This window comes from Phalacrocorax aristotelis, chromosome 6 (genome assembly GCF_949628215.1).
Source record: "Phalacrocorax aristotelis chromosome 6, bGulAri2.1, whole genome shotgun sequence".
In the NCBI taxonomy this organism is placed as follows: domain Eukaryota; kingdom Metazoa; phylum Chordata; class Aves; order Suliformes; family Phalacrocoracidae; genus Phalacrocorax; species Phalacrocorax aristotelis.
In genome coordinates, this window is record NC_134281.1 from 5,725,001 (window position 1) to 5,744,415 (window position 19,415).

General features: G+C 44.1%; 1 protein-coding gene and 1 long non-coding RNA gene across 18 annotated transcripts in view; both read left to right on the forward strand.

The window, feature by feature from the left end:
* FOXP1 (forkhead box P1) overlaps positions 1–19,415 on the forward strand; it is a 390,881-nt gene that overhangs the window by 205,021 nt on the left and 166,445 nt on the right. For 9 of the 17 annotated variants that reach the window (XM_075095656.1, XM_075095655.1, XM_075095666.1 and 6 more), the window contains one exon: positions 17,008–17,189. In XM_075095656.1, the coding sequence (XP_074951757.1) occupies positions 17,019–17,189 (171 nt within the window). In that variant the 5' untranslated portion in view covers positions 17,008–17,018. The other 8 variants (XM_075095652.1, XM_075095665.1, XM_075095662.1 and 5 more) reach the window with 3 other exon arrangements.
* On the forward strand, positions 17,201–18,338 carry LOC142058476 (uncharacterized). Its single transcript, XR_012661007.1, has 2 exons — positions 17,201–17,707; positions 18,198–18,338. It is a non-coding gene; the product is annotated as an uncharacterized LOC142058476 (long non-coding RNA).

The window sequence follows — 19,415 nt, forward strand, 5'->3', positions numbered from 1 at the left end:
AGACGATGGGAGGAAGCAGTAGCAGAATTCTTGCATGCATAATCAGTAGGAACTTTCCAGAAGCTCTTTATTCTAGCTATTTTCTTTTAAAGCTCTGTTTACTCTAAGAATTCGGCTGAGGCAGTTGAATGTGGCTGCAGTGTAGAACAAAATACACTGTCTGTTTTGTTACTCTCCTTGTTCTGCTTTGACTCGTGCAAACAGTTTTAATCCGAAGGAAGAGATCATACGGTCTGTGACTGCTGTATCTTACAATCCAGCGTAGGGTGCAAATTACCCTCTTATGGCACATCCTGACATTGAATAGCCTTGTCTTGAATAGAGTGTAAATAGTGTCTCCTCCGCTCTCACAAGCCCTTGGAGCAGGAAGCCACATGCGTTGGCTCTACAGTGTTCGGCATCCAGGACATCTGTGTGACCGTGCACCTGCATGTGGCTGGAGATGTTCAAATACTGCCTTCAGTGCAGATTTTCAACACGAAACACACATTGCTGGTTGTAAACGGCCCCACGTGCTGCTGGGGATTCAGCACCAGAAAGGCCATTTCCCGAAGTGCGGAGCAACCCCTGCCGAGCTCGGCTGTGATGGATCCTTCCAGCCCAGGGCCAAACAGATTGTTCTGGAGAGGTGGTGAGGCCACAGTGCTGTTCAGTGGGAGGCTCCCTGTTACACTGGCATCATGCACAGGGAAGATCTAGGCCACCGCAGGAGTGCTCACAGTTGCCTGCTGCTGTACGCCAAGGCAAGCCGGAGAGGCTTGTTTGGTGTCCAGTTGCTCCTCTCTGCTGTTGCCTCTCCCAGCCTTCTCCGGTGCTGTCTCGGAGATGGGCATTGCTCTTCAGCCATGGGTGAATGCAGAAGAGAGATTAAGAGCTTGGCTTCCTGCATCCTGACTCAAAAGTAGGCATATGTGCTTTTTTTGGTGAGTAGAAACAAATCGGTTTCGACAGAGCTTTTTTAGGGAGTTTTCTCAGGCACAGGATGAAATTTTGAGGTGGAAAAAAATCACACTTTTTTTTCCCCTCTATTGGGCCAGTGTGGTGAAGACCAACTGTATTTTTGGGTGCTTGAGATCCATGTGTGTCACTGTTGAGCATGTGGCTGTTAAGGAACGTGTGCAGTATGTATGCGTCTCCTGCACAGAAGTGTGGTGGGGTGGGATCTTTGCTCTGGGCTCGGGCTGGAGCTGTTCCTGGGAAAGAAAACATCAAGACAAAACTGGGGAGGAAGGCACGTCTTCGGTCCCACTTATTCTGTTCTGGCTGATGCTAAACCGGTACGTCGGGTACTTTCATTGTGTCTGTGTGTGTGGTTTAGGTTACACACCACTGTTAATGGGCACATGGATGGTTTCTCTTCTGCATCGTGCTGTCCTAGCTGTAATCTGATAGCCGTAGCCCTTGGACAGGGCAAGGCAAGGAGACTCTATATGTTCCCACAAAAGCTTAGCTAAGTGCATTTGTCTTTCTGTGTCATGGGCCTGATTCTTGAGGCAGGGGGTTAGATGCTCTCAGTTGTGGGTGCTCAGCATTTTTGCAAGTCACTCTGCTAAGAAGTTGGTGGTTACTCTGTTTTGTGTTTTTGGTTTGTTTTTTTTTTTTAATGGGAAAAAGCATTTTTCCATTTGCTTTTCCATAAACTGAAACCACTGAAGAGCCCTTGCTTAGTTTTCCACACACAAGCACAGACTGATGGGAGCATGAGAGGAACTGCAGGTCTTAGAAGGCTTTAAGTGTGTGAAAACAAGGAGCCCTAATGAAAATGATTTTGCAACTTCATTGTAGCGGGTGTGCCTTTGTTTGTGAAAAGAAATGAAAGTGCTGGAGGCCGAAGTGCTTTCTTTATCCTCAGAATAGTGACGATAGCAGTTTGAACTTCCCTGGCCAGATTTGCCAAGGTGCCCAAGACCTGCAAGTCCCTGCAGAGCTTCGGCACTCTGCTCACTGGGACCCTTCCCGTGGACTTTGAGCCTTGAGCATTGCATTGCCCACCAGATCCTTGCACTGCTCACCAGAAATACCATGTCCTGCACGGCGGACCCTTCTTGGGCTCCCGAGTGCCCTTCTTAAAAGGTGCCTTGTTCACATCACAGGCTCACTGCGTTTGGGGAAGCCAGCGTGCCTTTTCCAATGGCTTTGAGATTCAGGACTTGCTCCCTGGGTGGAGGTGCAGACCTCCATGAAGCCACTTTAAGCCGGTTGAAGGCAAGGGGCTTGTCCCTCCTAGCACGCTCTCTTGAACGCCTTTGGAGTAGTCCATGAACCCCTACGAACCTGGTGCCGGGGGCCAACTCTCTGCCGCCTTCCGCTTCAGCCTCCTCAGCTACCCAGTGCCCCATAGAAAAGCGATCCATTTTAAATAGATGCTGTTTGCAGCATCTTGGACTTGCTGTGTGAGGATGAGAAATGTTAACATAAATTCTTTAAATAACATCTAGTAGTGTTGAATGCACAGAATTATAAAACATTTTTATATTCTGAGACTCATTTGCATCTTCACATTAAAAACTGTGGTTTTCTTTTCAGGGAATGGTTGCAAGATCTGATTTGTTTTGAAATCAAAGCTAAATTTGTGTTCTTGCATTCCTCTTTGCCCTTCATCTGACAAATTTTTCTTGTTCTATAAATGCAGAATTGTAAACAAGGGCTAATCCTTAGCAACAACCTGGAAAGTTAACATTTCTCTCCAGCTCCTATTATAATTAATTCAGACACTCTGAATATGATGTGATTTACACATAGTATTCCTAAGGCCAGGAGGTACTAATATCTTGTTAGAGAACTGAGGAAAAGAACACGCTTTTGTGTTCGCCATATAACATAATTGCACTGCATTTTCTTTCATAAGAAGATGTTTAAAGATGCTTTTTACTTTACATTTGAAAAATGGAAGGCTTCTGCTTTTGCATTTGGCTGAAATTGTCTTAAATGTGTTTTCCCTCCTGCAGCAGTCAACATTGTCAAAACATTTTGCAAGGTACATTTTAATAATATGGGTTAAGACTATCAATGTATTAATTTAATTCTCGGTATAGGTAAATTCGTAAGATGCTTCTACGTTGTCATAGAAGTTTTTCACAGTAAACATAATCTGTTTTCCCTGTGCAGAAAAGAAGGGGGTAATAAAGTCGACAAAAGGATAAAACCCATGTGTTACATTGTTTAAACATAGCTTGAACAGTCTCTCTCTCATGGTCCATCCTTTTATTTTATTTAATTTTCATTTAATTTTGTTTTGTGCTGTTTATATTTGTTCAGGGAGTGTTTTTGTATTGTTAATCTATGTAAGCCACATGCAGTTGAAAACTGCAACTCCCGAAAGGCTGTGATTAAAACATTATGGATGTGGCAAACCACAAATGCAAAAGTAAGTTTACATTTAGATTTTCTTCATAAAATATTTTATTCAAGTTTTGTAACACCTTGGTATCGTGGTCAGCATTGCCATAAAAATTCTGTGTTATGTGGAATGATACAATCTGTGAAGCATTTCCCATTATGTAGACACCATGTCTTTAAATTATAGCAATTTCTTAAGATTTTAAAGCAAAATGAGCTCTTAGAAGTGTGATTAATAGCAGGGAATGAGGCTAACACTGGGTCATCAGTGGCACTCCATTACAAAAAAGGTTGGACTAATAAAAGCATCCATCTATTTGACCAATAAAGCATTTGAATGATATGCTTATAGTTTTTATCATACCATAGTTACTTTGTACTGAATAAACTGTGATTTTACGTGCTGGAAAAGGAGCGTGGAACAGGCAGCGCAGCTGAGGTGAGAGCAGTTGTCTCGAGTAGGGAAATATCAGGACTTTTATGTGAAGCTTGATGTTTTCAGAAGCCTTCAGGTTGCGGTGTCTAAATTTTTGAAGCCGCTGTGAAATATCTAAATCCCCCGTGACCTGTGCCTGCCTGCCCACAGTCGTTCGGTGAGGCTGGCCCTCGCTGTCCTGCAGGGAGGGGAGAAAGGAGGGTATTGTGTGTAATCATTAATTCAGAGTTAAGTCCCCGGCAGCCCCAGACATCAGAAATACTCTGCTGAAGCACAGGAAATGGGGCAGCACTTCTGTTTTCCTGGTGTGCGGACGCCAACCCCGTCCTCGAGTCGCACCTTTCATCCTGCCTGCTATTATGCTGTCAACCTGCTGTACTAAAAAATACGAGGCTGCCTGAACAATACTGCATTTGGGTTTTATTTAAATACCTGTCTTATTAGTAGGTTGTACTGATTTCATGGTTTTGAACCTTTTTTTTTAAAAAAAAAAAAACTACAACAAAAGGCTAAATATTTTCTGAAAAAGAAAACGGAGGTTCTTGGCCAGCCACAGATGTCCAGGATTGTGCTGTGAAGAAGAGTACCAAATATTCTAAAACTTGTGAAAAAATGATGAGGGGGGAGGCTTCTGGCCACCATGCTGTTTGCACATGAAATGGCAACGGAGGGGAGATTAGCGCCAGGGCCAGCTGTGACCTTGGATGCTTCATATATTCAAAACTGGGATGATTTTACTCAGTGTTTGGTGGCGGTGCTGGCGTTCATCAGAAGGTAGCGGTGAACCAGGTAGGGGCCATGATGCAACTGGGAGGAAAGAGGACCCGTGGTGTGGCCCACAACTACGTCCTCTACCCCCGTCCGACCAGTACAATGTCTTAAAGGGCTTACTTCACAAAGGAAGGGGGTAAAGAGACTTCTGGAGGTCACACGAAGAGATTGTGTCAGGGCAGGAATGTAACCTGGAGCCCTCGATTAACCCCTACCGATAGGACCATCCATCTTCTCTCCCTATATTTCAGATCTTTCCCAAAATCCGCGTTCAGGATAGAGAAGTTACAGAAACCTCCCTGGAGGAGCGTTGCGATGGGCAACTTCTTGAATGTTATGGGGATGAGAGATGGGAAAGGAAAGACTTCCTGGGAGGTGGCAAACCCAGGGGACTTCGGCATCTTGAGCACCTTGAGGACTAATGTCACAGTGCCTCAGGGCCAGAGACGGACGTTGGGTGGGGGCAGTTGGGGGCCAGAGGTTTGAGTTGTGAGAAGACTTCAGAGGGGCTTCTGGCCCCCCTTGGGTTAACGAAAAGGAGCTGGGGAGACCTGCCGAGATTGGAGAACGACGATGGGAGGCAGAAGCAGGAGGGTTGAGGATGGGAGAGAAAAAGGAGGAAGAGGGCTGAACCATGCCTTGCCGCTTCAGCCTTGCGCGTTGCTGCGTGCGGGGAGCTGGCACGGGCGTGGATGTACGTGTATAAAATTACACATGTACGTCGTCATGCTGGGCAGCTTAAGTTGTGCAGAAAGCTGTCATTTTGCTTGTTTGTTGGAGGAGAACAATGAAAATTTTGCATCCCACATTTTGCAGTTTCTGATTTTTATTTTTTTTTAATGCAAATAGACCTTTTACATCAGTGGTTTGGCCGGTAAATCTTGTTTTGTAAAACACTTTCAAGCGTTTTCAACTCCTTTCTTTACCCTTTATCAGAACAGATGCACAGCTATGTATTTTCCCCTGCTGCCTGTTGTCTTCAAGTTGCACAGCAAGACTGCAAAGGCTTTTTGTTTGTTGTTGATGAAGGGGAGGGAAAAAATCCTCAATCCACAGAAGAGTTAACAGGATTTCACTTGATCTGCTCGTTTATGCAATGAGTAATGCGAGGTTGGTAACAGCAAATTGTTGTTTATAAGCAAACATGGCACTGTGTAAACAAGAAGGCCTGGTCCCCAACTGGTTTGATTTCATGGTGGTCAGCAGCTGATGTATGTAACGTACAACCTTTCTGCTTCTCGAAATGTCAGAAGAATGACTATTTGTTTGTCTTGAGTTCTTCCCAGCTGTTTACTCTGTAATGCATTTGCCTCAACCTTGATTCCCTAAGAGTGGCCCCTTTCTCCTCCCTGCTCTGTTTACATTAGTCCTGCCCCGAGTGTCACCTATGAAATCTGTTGATTATTCCACCTGGTTAATGTTAAATTGCTCTTGCAAGATGATGTGTTTGTTCATAAACACAAATGCTGGGCCCCTTGTTTACTGTACCCATGGCAGCAATCAGTTATTAAACAAATATTGCTTTGTTTGCGGGTGTGAGCAGCAGTTTATCCTGCAAGGTCTGGAAAAAAACCTTTAAATGCTGGGATTTTGATAAAGGAGAAAAAGGGGAGCTTGTCCCTGGAATGTGGCTGAAACTCACTTTGGTTTGCTTTGCTTATCTCTAACTTGGGTGAAGGGGCTAGAAAGATTAGCAAGTTGTTTGGTTTTTCCAAGAGATTTCCTTAGTGTAATGATATCTATCCAGTTGTTTGCTTTTTTCAGAAGGGAGAGAGCACTCCTGCAAGACGACTAGCACAGCGGTAGACGGCTGATGGCTAGAAAATCCTGCGTGGGGCAAACAAGGAGTTAGAAGGTCTAGGACAAAGATATAGGGCTATGAACCAGGTAATCACCCCGAAAGTACAGCCTTGCGTTCTGTGTCAGCCTTTGGGCAGGGGCTTTTTGGTTTCCCTCTTTTCTCATGTCGGGTTTTAATTGATGCGTGTGCCCTCGGTGGAGTTGGAAAAGGCAACGCTTTCACTTTTATTTCCGAGGAGATCTGAGGAACATTTCTGTTTTAGAAGCAGGGCTGTTTGAATGGAGAGAAAATACCAAATTTAAAAACGTGCTCTGTCGCTCCTCCTCCTGCGAGTGAGATGACAGAGCTGCTTTTCTTCTTTCTATAACTGGAAAACTGCGTTTTACATCTGCTAATTTCTGTATGCTGGCTGTTTGCTCTTCGGTTTCTGGGAGTTGTAATTAGAGCGAGCCATCCTGGTAGTTGTTGCTTTTAGGTTGTTTTGCAAATGAGCGAGAAAAACTCACTCACACCATCTTTGTTTTTCAAAATTATTGTTTGTTATTGTTTCTGGATGGGGCTTGGATTTCAAATGCCAGGCGGGACCTGTTAGGTTAGCACTAACAGTAAATTATTAGGGCTTCACACACAAAGGGAGTAAACCCTCTTAGAGTGACCTTGAGAAAGAAATGTTAACTCTTTTTGTATGAAGGTGGTGTCTGTTCCTTTATAGGTGAATTAATCTGTTGAAATATCTTGGATATACATTTGTAAGAAGCTTTTGAAGGATAAAATTAAATAATTGACCTTTTAATCCCTTGGAAAACAAGCAACAAAATATGCATAGAAGTGTGACATATTGTAGTCACTAGCTTGCACCGGTGGTCCAAACACGCTGTTCATTTTGGCTACCAGAGCGGTGTCGGGGCTGGAGGGGAAGCAGGAGGTACCTGAAGCGTGCAAGTGGACAAGCCGGTCATTAACGGACTCGTGTTACTGCGATGAATCAAACCTTCGCTGCCTTAAACTAAGTGAAAATAGTGAAGTGAAAATTGCGTTGTGCACATGTATTGCAAAGTTGCACCTGGCTTTGAGGTGGTTTTTGGCTTCTGGAGGCTGGTAGAGAGATTAGAAATGCTTTAATGGAGATATGCATGGAGGGTGGGAGTCTAATTCATCTACAGCCAGCATTTCGTCTTGCGGGGTTTGATATCATCTTATTGTAGCGGTGCTGCTGCTGTCTAGCATAAACTAACTGTATTTACTAAATGCAACTCTGGCCTTTCATTTGGTTGAAGAGTCGCCTGTTTCTCTGTGAGACAGACTGCAAGAGTTTATGTTGCAAGCTCAGAGCGGTGTGCATACAAACAAATAAGTCCCGGGCTGTGAGAATAGCTCTGCCGTTTCTGTTCCTGTTTTACTCGAAACCACGGGGAGCCCCACACGCTGCTGTGCCCGGGCTGGGGTGAGCAGGTGGGTACCTTCCGAGAGATGCCAGCCACGAGGCAGCTCTCTGCAGCCACTCTGTGCCTCACCATGCCAGGGTTAAGTGTCCCTCCTTCTGGAGGGGTTTTTCCTCTAGTGCGGATGGTGCTCGTGTCCGTACGGTAGCAGTCGCAGAGTCGTATGGTACAATGAAATGTGGTATCGTTTTTGGTTTGGGTTTTATTTGCTGCCTGCCGTTCCTTTCCTTCCAAATAAACGATGAGAGAGAGGAAGGACCCTCACTCTGCCGATGATGGTATGTAAATGGTTACATCATATCTGCCAGTCGCTTGGAAGTGGCCCAGCTCTAGAGCCTGTATGCAGCTATGGCATGAGCTCCGTGCTTTAATATGGATTTTTAATAGCTGTCAAGCTGAGAGGCATAGGCTGAGAGAGAGCTGGCTTTGCAAAGGGGTTTTGATTGTCCAAGGTGAGACTGGGAGTAACTTCTGTGTGGATGTGTAAAATGAAGGGAGGGTGCAAAAAGCTCGTTTGGGAAAAGTTGAGTTGTTCATCGTCTCTGCCTGATGCTTTGGGTCGTACCTCAAGGAAAGGAGTGAGACCTGTTACCTTCACAGCTTGGTATGTTTTGGTGCACTAGCTTTTCACGGGGACCAGCTCTAGCTCTTTTAAGCAGAGCAGATGGCAACCTTTCAAAGTCTGTTTCAATTATTTTTCCTTGGATTTGCTTGTTCTCTATTCTTACTGTTTGTGGTGAGCAACACCCTCAACAGAAGAGATTTCCTTAGGGGTAACTGTGGTGACTGATTCTCTAAGACGTTTAAGTTGTTTGACCATGATTTCACAATAAGTCACCGTGGCACAAGTGGGATTAGGCTTCTGACTCCCCTTCCCTTCTCCTCACCACAACTGTCTTAAATTTCAGCTCCCGCAGAGCATCAGGCAGCCTTTCACTGAGCTGCCTTCACATGATTTCAGGTTCCCGTGGCCCCAGTGATACACGCTGCTGCTGGAAAGACATAACCCAGTCAGGGCAAGCCACGCATGCAAACAATGAAAGAGGCTGTGTCGTTGTATACAGTTAAATAAATAGTCACGGCAGACTGCGTCTAGACAGGAGTAGGCGAAGCTGCTACTCAGGAGACTTGAGGGTGGCAAGTGGACAACAACCCTGGTAGAGGTTCAGGTTGGTGGGAGTTCAGCTTCTTGCTGCTGTGACCCTCAGGGAGGAGCTAGGGTGACCAGCATCCTTCTCCTGTTGGCCAAGGTGATGCGCTCAAGCACTTTTGGAACGCGCTGGCTTTTTACTCACTAAATTTAGTTACGGTTTCACATTTTACCTCTCCTTCATCCCTTTTCACCTCCCTCCCCAAGGCTCTGCATCACCAAGGAGCGCTTCCCCAGCATCGGGAAGGCAGGGAAGGGGAACAGCCCCACGTGAGCCAGGTGCCGGGGCCACGGATCAGATCGTGCAGATGCTTCGAGAGCAGCGTGATTTGTTTCCCTTCCCCGGGGAGGCTTGGCACATCACCTCTGCGATGCGCTCAACCTCCGCCGACCCAAGGCTTGGGACGAGTCCAGCTGAGAGGAGAGTGCCAGGGCTGTGCCTGTGTCAGGAGGCAAAGCCAAGGATGCGCTGTGGATAATCCCATTTCTCCTGGACCCTTTATTTCCTAAGTACTAAATGAAATTTCAGCTTTTAGATACGTCTAGACATATACAGTGCACGATAAAGTTGATAATACATTAATCATTTTTAACAACAGGTAATATGCATAATTTATGGTGTTACAGTGCTATCTTTTTTTGATATTTATGATGGATAATGCTCAGTTTTTGCCCTCATATTACTGCTTTAAATTATACCACAAGAAAATTAATGAGAAAGTAGATTTATGGGTTTCATTTGTTTGTCAATTCGGAAATTAATTGGGTGTTAATTTTAGCCGTCCCTCATCAGACCAGGTCTTTAGTATGTGTGCATTACTTTGCATTCATTGAAGCCTACCTCCCATTTACTGTGGGTCACTAGCTTTGCATACATTAAAATAGCCCTCAGGCTCATTCTCTTGATTACTTTTTGAACTGCCATGCATTAGAAAATTTACGCCTTTCTGTTATAATTATGAAAATTTGCTATTGGAAGATGGTGCTTGCATAACAGTAAGTACACAGTCTTGCTCAGCGATGCAAGATCGTATAGCAAATCCCAATACGTTTTTGTTCTAATCCTAGAAAATAGCACTCTCGACAATCTTTGTTGTGCGAGTTTCATCCTTTGAAATTTCAAGGATCCATTTTAATGCATTGAATTACCTCTTTAAGCTGAGGAAATATCAAAGGATTTCACCTCATCGCTGTCTCTTTGTTTCCTCTTTCCACACATCCCGTACGTGTTCCTCCCTTGCCTTGCTCCAGGTTTGCTTCTCCTCCTCCAAACGCCGCTGTCAGACGTGACTCAGCATCGCTTTTCAGGACAGCAGAGCCTGACTCGCTCCATTCCTTACTATTTCAGTTTATTCTTAAAGATCATCCTTAATTGCTCTTTGAATCCCCTTCTCCTTTCTCATACTCCTGCACAATTCAGCAACCACCAGTAGTGCGTAGGCGAGTGGCCTTCAAAGGGGTAAGCATGAAGTTTTATCCAAAAAGTACCCTAATGTACTGACAGTTGATCTATAGTTAGTTAGTACATAATTATACCTAAAATACACCCTGTCAGCAGGATAAATGACGGCTACTGAAAACTCTAAAAGCATGACGGGTGTTCACCCATCTGCAATGACGAGAGCGGAGGGGTTTGTAAGTTGAGAAAGGCTGGTGAGTTCAGCGTGATCTGATTTAGTTAAATCATGCCATATGTTGGGATGGCTCTTTCTAATAGTCGTGCTAACCACAAACACAGGCAGAGAGAAGTCATCTGGTCCACCTGGCTAGTTTGGACTCCCCTCCCTGACGTTATTTCTGTACTTAGCGTGGTGGCAGCCCTCGAGCTGCTCATGTGAAGCTGGCTGATTCACAGTTAATTGTGACATGGTGTAATTTAGTAAATGAGCAGCTGAACATCTGTACGCCTTCCCCCACGGTAGATCAAAGCCTTACCTTACACAAGGCTTTTAATTTCCACTAGTGAATCCTTTTTCTTTTACTGAGCTCATGGATGGTGGGACGGTGCTGCTGGCCGCCTCACCAACCTAGGGATGGGGTGTCAGCTGGAGGAGATGGGTGTTCTGGCATCGGCTGGAGACCACCAAAGCATGTTCCTGGAAAAATTCGGAAGCGGTGGTGGGGTGTGGAGCCCAAGGCGCTTTCCCCCGCTGGGCACTTGCTCCAAAGATACTGGGACTAAAAGAGACCACCTGTAAGGTGGGCAGTGGTCTCGTGGGAAGGCCGTCGTGGTCCTCCTTGCTGGTCACGGGCAGCGCCGGGAGCGCCAGGCTGCTTCTGCATTGCTTTTGTACCTGTGCTGGGGGGTAAGGAGTAGCTTTGCTCGTGCTTTGTGTATTACCTTGGCAGCCACGCTCTGGAGCGCATTCCCTTTTCAAGGGGTAAAATCCTCTCTTTGCCGTCTTGCATTGTCATGAAGTGCTTCCAGACACTGTTTGGGGTTTTTCTGTTATAATTATGCAGAGAAGTGCTCTAAAGTTAGTCCTGAGCTTGCTTTGGGGAACTGCTTGCAACAAATAGGTAAAATGTTTACTTATAAACCATGCATGTATGGGTAGTATGCCTGCTGGAGAATTTAGGGCTAGATCTTGTCATTTGATCGCTTACTTAAAACTGATTTTGCCATTAACTCTTCTATCTATAAAACTAGAAATATATTTTATAAATCTGTGTTGTGCTTAATTTACATGTCCTTTCATGGCTGGGCCAAGTTCTTTAAGGGCATTTATTCTGCTTCATATAAATAATTGATCAGCCAAGTTAATTTACTTCTGCCTGACTTGGTCAACCTTAATTAACTGCCCTGGAATAAAGACTGAACTTTTTGTTAGCTTAAAATCTTTCACAAATGTGACAAAGAAGGGATGTATTATGACAATGTTTTTGCTCTAGCACTGTTCCCAGGGGACAGAAATGTTGAACGAACTTTGTGTGCATATATATATACACGTATATATTTGTAAACACCTCCAAGTACCAATGGCTGAAATAAAATCATAAGCTTTGGAAAGTAACTCTGAAACATACAGGCTATATTCTGAATGTATAATCCAGGCTGAGTCTGGAAGCATATTAAACCAAAGATTTTAAGGCCCAGAAAACCCCAGGGATAGTTTTTTTTTTTTTAAAGGTGACAAGATGCTTAAAGATGTAGGTTGGTGCTTATTCAGGAGTCTTAAAAATGTCTCACCAGCTGCCTCTGTGTATGGCGAGGCATCTAAATACATCTGAATATCAGTCCCTTAGTCTTTCAGACTTGCAGTGGGTCCTTATTCTGACGGGTGCTTCAGTTGGTAAATCCTCCCTCATGCTGACATTAAACAATGCTGCTTAGTCTTTAGAAACTATACTAGTAGAGGAATTGCAGAAATTGCACACTTCAGTGCCCACCTCCTGCCTACTAATCTCCATGCTTAACCTTGCTCATCTGAAAAGTCCAGTGGAGCTGAGAGATGTGCATCTGCAGCATCTGGTCTTTGTGATGTTATGGACCTTTTTTTTTCCTAATGGATTAGCGCAGAATATTTTCAAAATTAGGATTCCTTCAGGTTCTGTCTTTTTAGTTCAAAATACCAACACTGGTGTCCTCAGAAAGATGATTTTGATTCAGCCAAAGTTCACTTCTGACCTATGTTTTTTCAATTTTGACCATGCCCTTAAGAAATGAGCTCTCCCCTACTTCTGTCCAAGTCATCTGGAAGATGATTAGCTGTTGTCCTCCTATTGACAGAGAGCCTCGCTTTGATTCCACTCCACTGAAATTTTACCCCATTACCTTGAACGTAACATATTCACCAAGGAGATGGGCCAAACTCTGAGGTTTTGGCTTGTATTTGATTGTGCATCAAAGCTAGAATAGGTTTCATGCAGGCTGAGATGGGGATTTTCAGGAACTGATCACCATTGTGAGATTTTTTTTGAACTAAGCTGACATTAAGTCATCTAAGAACAGTTCTTTTATTATGTGCTCCTTGATTTCAGGATAAAATTTTACAAGTTGTTGTTCATACTGCAACTTAGCTTTGGTCCCTTCGTAGGGGGAAAAATGGCTTTTGTCAGCTTTAATAAAAGTAATTTTCTATCCCTCCTATCATGAAATATCATAGAATTTTTATTTTTTAGAAAAATACCTATACTGGTAAGACCCCATCAATTTTAAGCTGTAAAAATAAATTTTCCTTTGCAGAATTGATATGAGTCGCTCTGCTTTTGCATGAGATGGACGTGCTCTTTAGCCATTAAATTTAAGTCAGAACATGGTATCTTGGAAGCTTTTGTGAGTACTGTATTTCCTATAATAAATCATTATGCATAACAGCTTCTTCAGCACCATTTTGGTTACTTGGGGTTCTATTCAGACCAGAATCACAGTTTGTGGTACTAGACCTGAAGCTCCTGTTCAGTTCCCACAGAACCTAATCACGTTGCATAAAGTCAACCTTGCTTTGCTTTTTTCTTTCACAGTTTTGAATGACAGACTTCACTAATAGGCTTCTGTAAGGCCTGCTTCTCTGTGCTGAGGAGAGACAATTATCTCAGCCATCCTCAGTGTACTATCACCTCAGCTCATTTAGGTGTGCTCAAAAAGACAAATAATAATCATTCTTGCAGAAAGCTCTCGCAGGTTGATTTTCATGACATGACGCTTAATGATCAAACCAAACTGTGATTATTTATGTCAAATCACATTTGACTACAGTGAAGAAATAAACAGTTTTATCTTTTCTCCCCTGAAAATCCTGTTTTCTACTGGATATATTTTAGCAAAGTGGATTTGTTTTGTATTGGTGACCAGTTGAAGGTATATTGAAGTTGACTGCCTGTGAACGGGTGTTTTTAAAGCAAAATTTGCTCTAAAATGTTCACTTCTGCTTTTAAAATGATTTTATGAAAGTCACAATTTATTTTTTCTACTACTCTCTCAATGTTCTCTTTGCAAACTCTTGTTTCCAGCTCCATTTCCTTGATAGTTGCTGCCGATGCCGCTGGATACAATACGTAGGGTGGGCACAGGAGGGGCCGGGGCCAGCCCTGTGCAGCTCAGGTGGTGACTGGCTGGGGTACTTTGAAAGGTAAAATAGAGCATGGAATTTCTCATGGAAAAGGTTCTCAAGATCTATGATCTTTTTTTGTGACCAAATACTATAAATAATCCATCTTTTTCTCAGTCCTATAGGTTGGAAAAATTGTAGCAATTTCTACTGTTGTTTCTTTCCAGGAGCATTTTGCAATCCTAGAGACAATAAATAATTTCTTGACCAGTTTGGTTGTGAATTATTTTCTGTGTCCTGGAGATATTTCGCTCAGAAGGGCAAGCCAACAAATCGTGATCAGGCAGTGATAGATCGGCGCCTCGGTGGTGCACATTCTTCTTGCTGCTGTCAGAGGCATCTCGGAGCTTTGGTCGGTGCTTTCTCTGACCCTCCTTAGTAGTTTATCCAGGTTCTCGCTTCTAGTCGATTTGTTGCATCAGAAGTGTTGGAGAATGAAATGTACTTCTTTACTGCTTGGGCACGTTGGTTTTAGCATCTCTTTTCACCGTGGTATCTGGCCGGAGGTACCTTCCACCAGTCCTTTAGTAGGTCCTTCCTCCATCGGGTGCGATGGTGGTGGTGACGTGCCACCCACCACTTGCCATTGGGTGTCACAGCAAAGACATGAGTCTTTGGGTTTAACCTGTTAACTCGATCTTATATGATGGTCATCCTCGTCCAGATCTTCTGCTGACGTAAATTAATATAATTAATCTCCATTTTCTCCAGTTGAGCCTTGACCGCAGATTTGGATGGAAGCAGAAAACAAGTACATACATAATTTCTTTTTGATTTATCTCTGGTTAAAAGAGCCGCGTCCTTTTTAGTAGCATAGCATATAAAAATAGCATGGTATACCTTTGAGTAACTTGTGAGCTGTCCGGAGACTCTCACTCCTGTCTCTTCTGAAGCAACCTGTGCCATGCAGTCACTGCCCGGTGTGTGATCCAGCCTTGCGTGTTAGGTGTAAACACTTCTTTAGACCTTATCATGCTTAGTGCCGGAAAAAAGGCGCCATGCTCAGTCTGCGTCAGAGCAGGATCATGGTAAAACCCAAACGCATTTGCTAGTGGCACTGGGAAAACTTAGTTTAGAGGTTAGTTTAGATCTCTGGGGCTTTTACAAGGGAGTTGACAGAAGCTTTATAATGAGCCCCCAAGCCCTTTTGTCCCCTTGCATAATTTGAAGATCTTACAAAACAGGCTGAAAGAAGTTTCCATAGACCAGCTGAAATTTATTTAAATGTAATCAGAACATTTGAATCTGTCCTAGCACCGTCCATGTGCTTGGCCAGCCGTCAGCGTGAATAGATCCCGTCATCATAGGAGTGGGGTCCGGCTAATGAGTGGTTCACCCGCCTCGGACGTGAATCAGTGAGGAGTGCTAACGCTGGAGCGTGGTGTTGACAAAGCCCTCGTTAGTCAGCTGCTTCTCAGTTATGACATTTTGATTATCAGCCGTATGGCTCATCATTATGAACGTCTGAAGCTACCGAATGAATGAGAGGTCTGGTATTGGCGCGTTGGACTGGAGCGTACCTCTGCGCGCCGGGTCTGATGCTGAGCGTCACCTAGGGCCAGCAGACACCTGGGGAGCCGGTGCTGGAAGGAGGGATTTCTCTCCCCAGCCGGTACCACGCCTTCGGCGGCTGGGTGCTCTGAATTACGCGCATGAGGAGTTCCCAGGGAAGGGGTTTTTCCCTCATACTTTTCCATTGACGTGCATTGCTTTCTCTTGCCCTTTCTGACTGATGTTTTCCTGTATGTGTTGGAAGGGATTTTAGTTCGTCCTTTTGATTCAGGGTAGTGATTGAGTTCAAACAGGTTCTTCCTTAAATATAAAGCATCATACTTTCAAGGTGAACTACCCTGTACAGAGGCATTTGGCTCACACGTGCATGTGGTGAGGCAGCGCGGAGTAGGCAATGTGCTCGGAGCATGCAGCTTGGCTTACTGTATCCCGTCTCTCCCCGGGTAGGGATGAGAGGAGGAGCGCGAAGGGAGGGAGCGATGGGCTGGCAGAAGCAGAGCAGGTTAACAACATACAAATCCTGGAACTTGGGACCTTGCAGGTGGAAACACCTATAAAACAACTCATTAAAGTATCTCAAAGGTAGCGGTTTGCAGCTGAAAACTGGCATATGTGCTTTGTTTGGGGGGTCTTGTGCACAAATGCAGGCAGCTGGTTCCCACAAGACGTGTGAATCCCAGTTCTGGGGTAAGCAAGTGAGCACTCATCCTCATCCTCGCTTTGGGGCCTGTGGCCCACTGATACAGTTGATGAGCGCAGCGTTGTAAAGCACCCAGGGACGGACATCTATGAAGAGTGAAGGGGGCCGGCTGTGAATAGCTGTGGCCGCTAAGGTGTTTTTCCAAGTAACACAGGAGGCTCTTTGCTGTAATGCCATAGTGCATCCAAAGCCAGACCAAATCCACAGCCAAGAAATTTGCCAGAGAGGGGCTAATTCTGTGGGCAGCTGAAGCAGCATGCCCCAAACGAAAACTGCTGGTGCCCAGCGCATCCCAGACTCAGCCTAAATTGCTTCAGAGTAATAAAAGGTGCTAATTCGGCAATATCATGGTGTGAATAGGAACCAAAATAATGAATGCTCAGCTTCACCTACCTGCCCCTACACAGTGTATGTCAAGTTTTTGATGTTGTCCATCGTATGGTGCGAAGAATGACTCATCCGTTTCAAAGGAAAGCATCCAGATGTAACTAGAGAAATTTAATTATGGATTCTGTGTGTTCGTTCGAAAATATTTTTTTTTCTCTAAGGGAAAAAAGATGTTGAGCAAATAATACTATATTTAGAACAGAACTAACTTACTAAAATTATAGCTGTACCAACAGATAAATAAACATAAACTAGTAGCATGAACCATTAATGAAAGATAAATCGTACGAAGGGAAATTACAAATGTTTACAGTTTTGGCAGGATTTAAAACAGGGCATGTCTCCTTATATACAGCAACTGTTTTAACAGCTGCTTTTTTTTTTTTTTTTTTTTTTCTCCTCCCCTAAATTATTTCAGGTTTTTGAGTCATGATGCAAGAATCTGGGACTGAGACAAAAAGTAACGGTTCAGCCATTCAGAATGGAGCGAGCGGTGGCAACCATTTACTAGAGTGCAGCCTGCGGGAAGTGAGATCAAACGGCGAGACACCTTCAGTTGAAATTGGGGCTGCAGATTTAGCACATCTTCAGCAACAGCAGGTACTGTAAGACACATTGCAAGTTTCCTACTTACAGGAAAAGCATGAAGCATTTAACCCCCCCTTCCCAAACCCCTTGTATTTGCCAGTCAGAGGGTGCTTTCAGGACTTGGCTACGACATTCTGTACATTTTTTGTCTGGAGCGGATTGCAGTCGTTAATGTAAAGGGAAACGCTGGGCTTTTTTTTCTGGGGCTCTTTTTCAATTATTCCCTGGAAATACCCAGAGATCAGGGCTTGCTTCCATTGCCTGAATATGTTGAGTCTGGTGGCAGCGATTGGGTGGACTGCTGTATACAAATAACTGGTTTCCAAAATATGTCACTGGGTGGAAAATACACTAACGTTAAGTTTTGTTTTTGCAACAAATTTTAACACAACCTAGCAACCTCTATCAACAGAATGTTTTCTATTAGTGAGAAAGGCTGCGGAGGTATCTGCTGCGGCAGAACATCAGAATAAATAAATAAATACGTCCCGTGCCAGTACTCCTCCAGTCAGAAGAATCGGAACCAAATAGTGCGTTTGCCTTTGTGTTTTAATTAGTGTATTTTCTGGGAAGTGACCAAGTTCACCAGTGTAAGTTATCCATGTAATACTTTTTCTTTTCCCTGATAAAATTCTGAAACCCTTGGAGGAAATTTTACACCAAAGTGCTGGGCACGTGTCATTAGCGTGTTTGGGAACAAAGGCTACAGCAGAGCCATGGTGAATACACTTACGCCTAACCCACGCTTTCTCTAATGCAATAAGCATTCTTAAAACCTTTTAAATACGCGATTGGCAGCTGGTTAAGACTCCCCTAAGTGTGCAGTGATCTTTTTAGCAGGTTGTTGTGGAGAAGAAAAAACCTGCACTCAAAAAAACAAAGCAAACCGAAGGCTCGGGGAGGAGCAGGGGACCCCGTTTGCCAATGTAGGACAGAAAGCTGCCATAATTAAACAAGTCAGAAAAATGGATGATACTGAATGCATAGGCTTGGATTGTTTCAGTCATTTTCATCCTACAGGTTTTTACTTGAAGTGAGAATACCATCAGTGAGAAGATCACAGCCATGCTGAATTCATTACTGCAGTAGTCACACAAAACCACGGATAAAATTTCAATAACTGCAGGCCACAGTTGAGTAAACAGTTGCACTGAAACTTAATTCCTGTTGACTTTTCCCTCATTCTTCGCCAGGGGCACATTCTGATTCGTAGTGCAAAGACAACAGGGGTTACAGCTTTGATTAATATAGGACAGTAGAAGAGGAGTGGAACAGTAAAATCTGTTCAACACAAAGGTCTTGCCTTAAAAAGGCTTCGTAGCAAAATGAGTTAATTACGCTGCGTTTTCCATAGGAGCACTATGGAATTTTCCAGTCCTGCTTTGTGCAGAGGGAAGCAGAGGGGGGGCTCGCACAAACACGTGCGCACCGTAGACCAGCATTGCTCGGACCTCTGCTCCTACCACCAGTTACTAACCTTCACTGCCGGCGCCTCGTGCCAAGGCTTCTCCGTAGCCATCCAGAGGGCTCATGCCGCCTCAGATAACGTCGTAATCTCCAGCGTAATGGGTTGTGTCATTCAACAGCCGCCCATTCAGTCAATTAAGGAGTGGCACCAATTCATTCCTGCGCGGGTCCTCCAGCCCTCCCCCAAACGGTGCCTGGCACGGGCACAAGTGCTGCCAGCCCCCGTGGGAGCAGGGTGCGGGGCTGGGGGGCAGGACCGCCAGGCTCGGGATTGCTTTCGCACAGCTCAGATTTTAGCTTATAGTTTGTTTATCCTCCGCCAGTACAATAAACGTGGTCGGGGAAGCTTGCTTTTCTCCAAGTTCTTAGAAGACCTTAATGTTCTGTGTTTGAATTGTGCTGTTAATTGGTTTTGATGACTAACTTCTTCATAGAGTTTATATTTTTAAAAAGCAAGTTGATTGCAAAGTTTAAAACAGTTATTAAAAAAAAAAAAACAAGAGAGAAAAAGACCTGATAACAACAAAAGAGTAATCAGAGCTAACATAAAAATATCAATCTTTGTGTTTGGAAAATATTTTTAAATGCTGAAAAGAAGAAAAACCCGTTGTTTTCAGACAGCTAATGCAAGCATTTACAGATACACATACAACATGGAGCATAATGTTTAGATGTTTCTCCGTATACAACATATGCTCTCAGGTCACTTAACAGAATGCGTTCTATGAAACACTTCTTCAATACAAATGAATGAGTTCTGAATTAAACAGC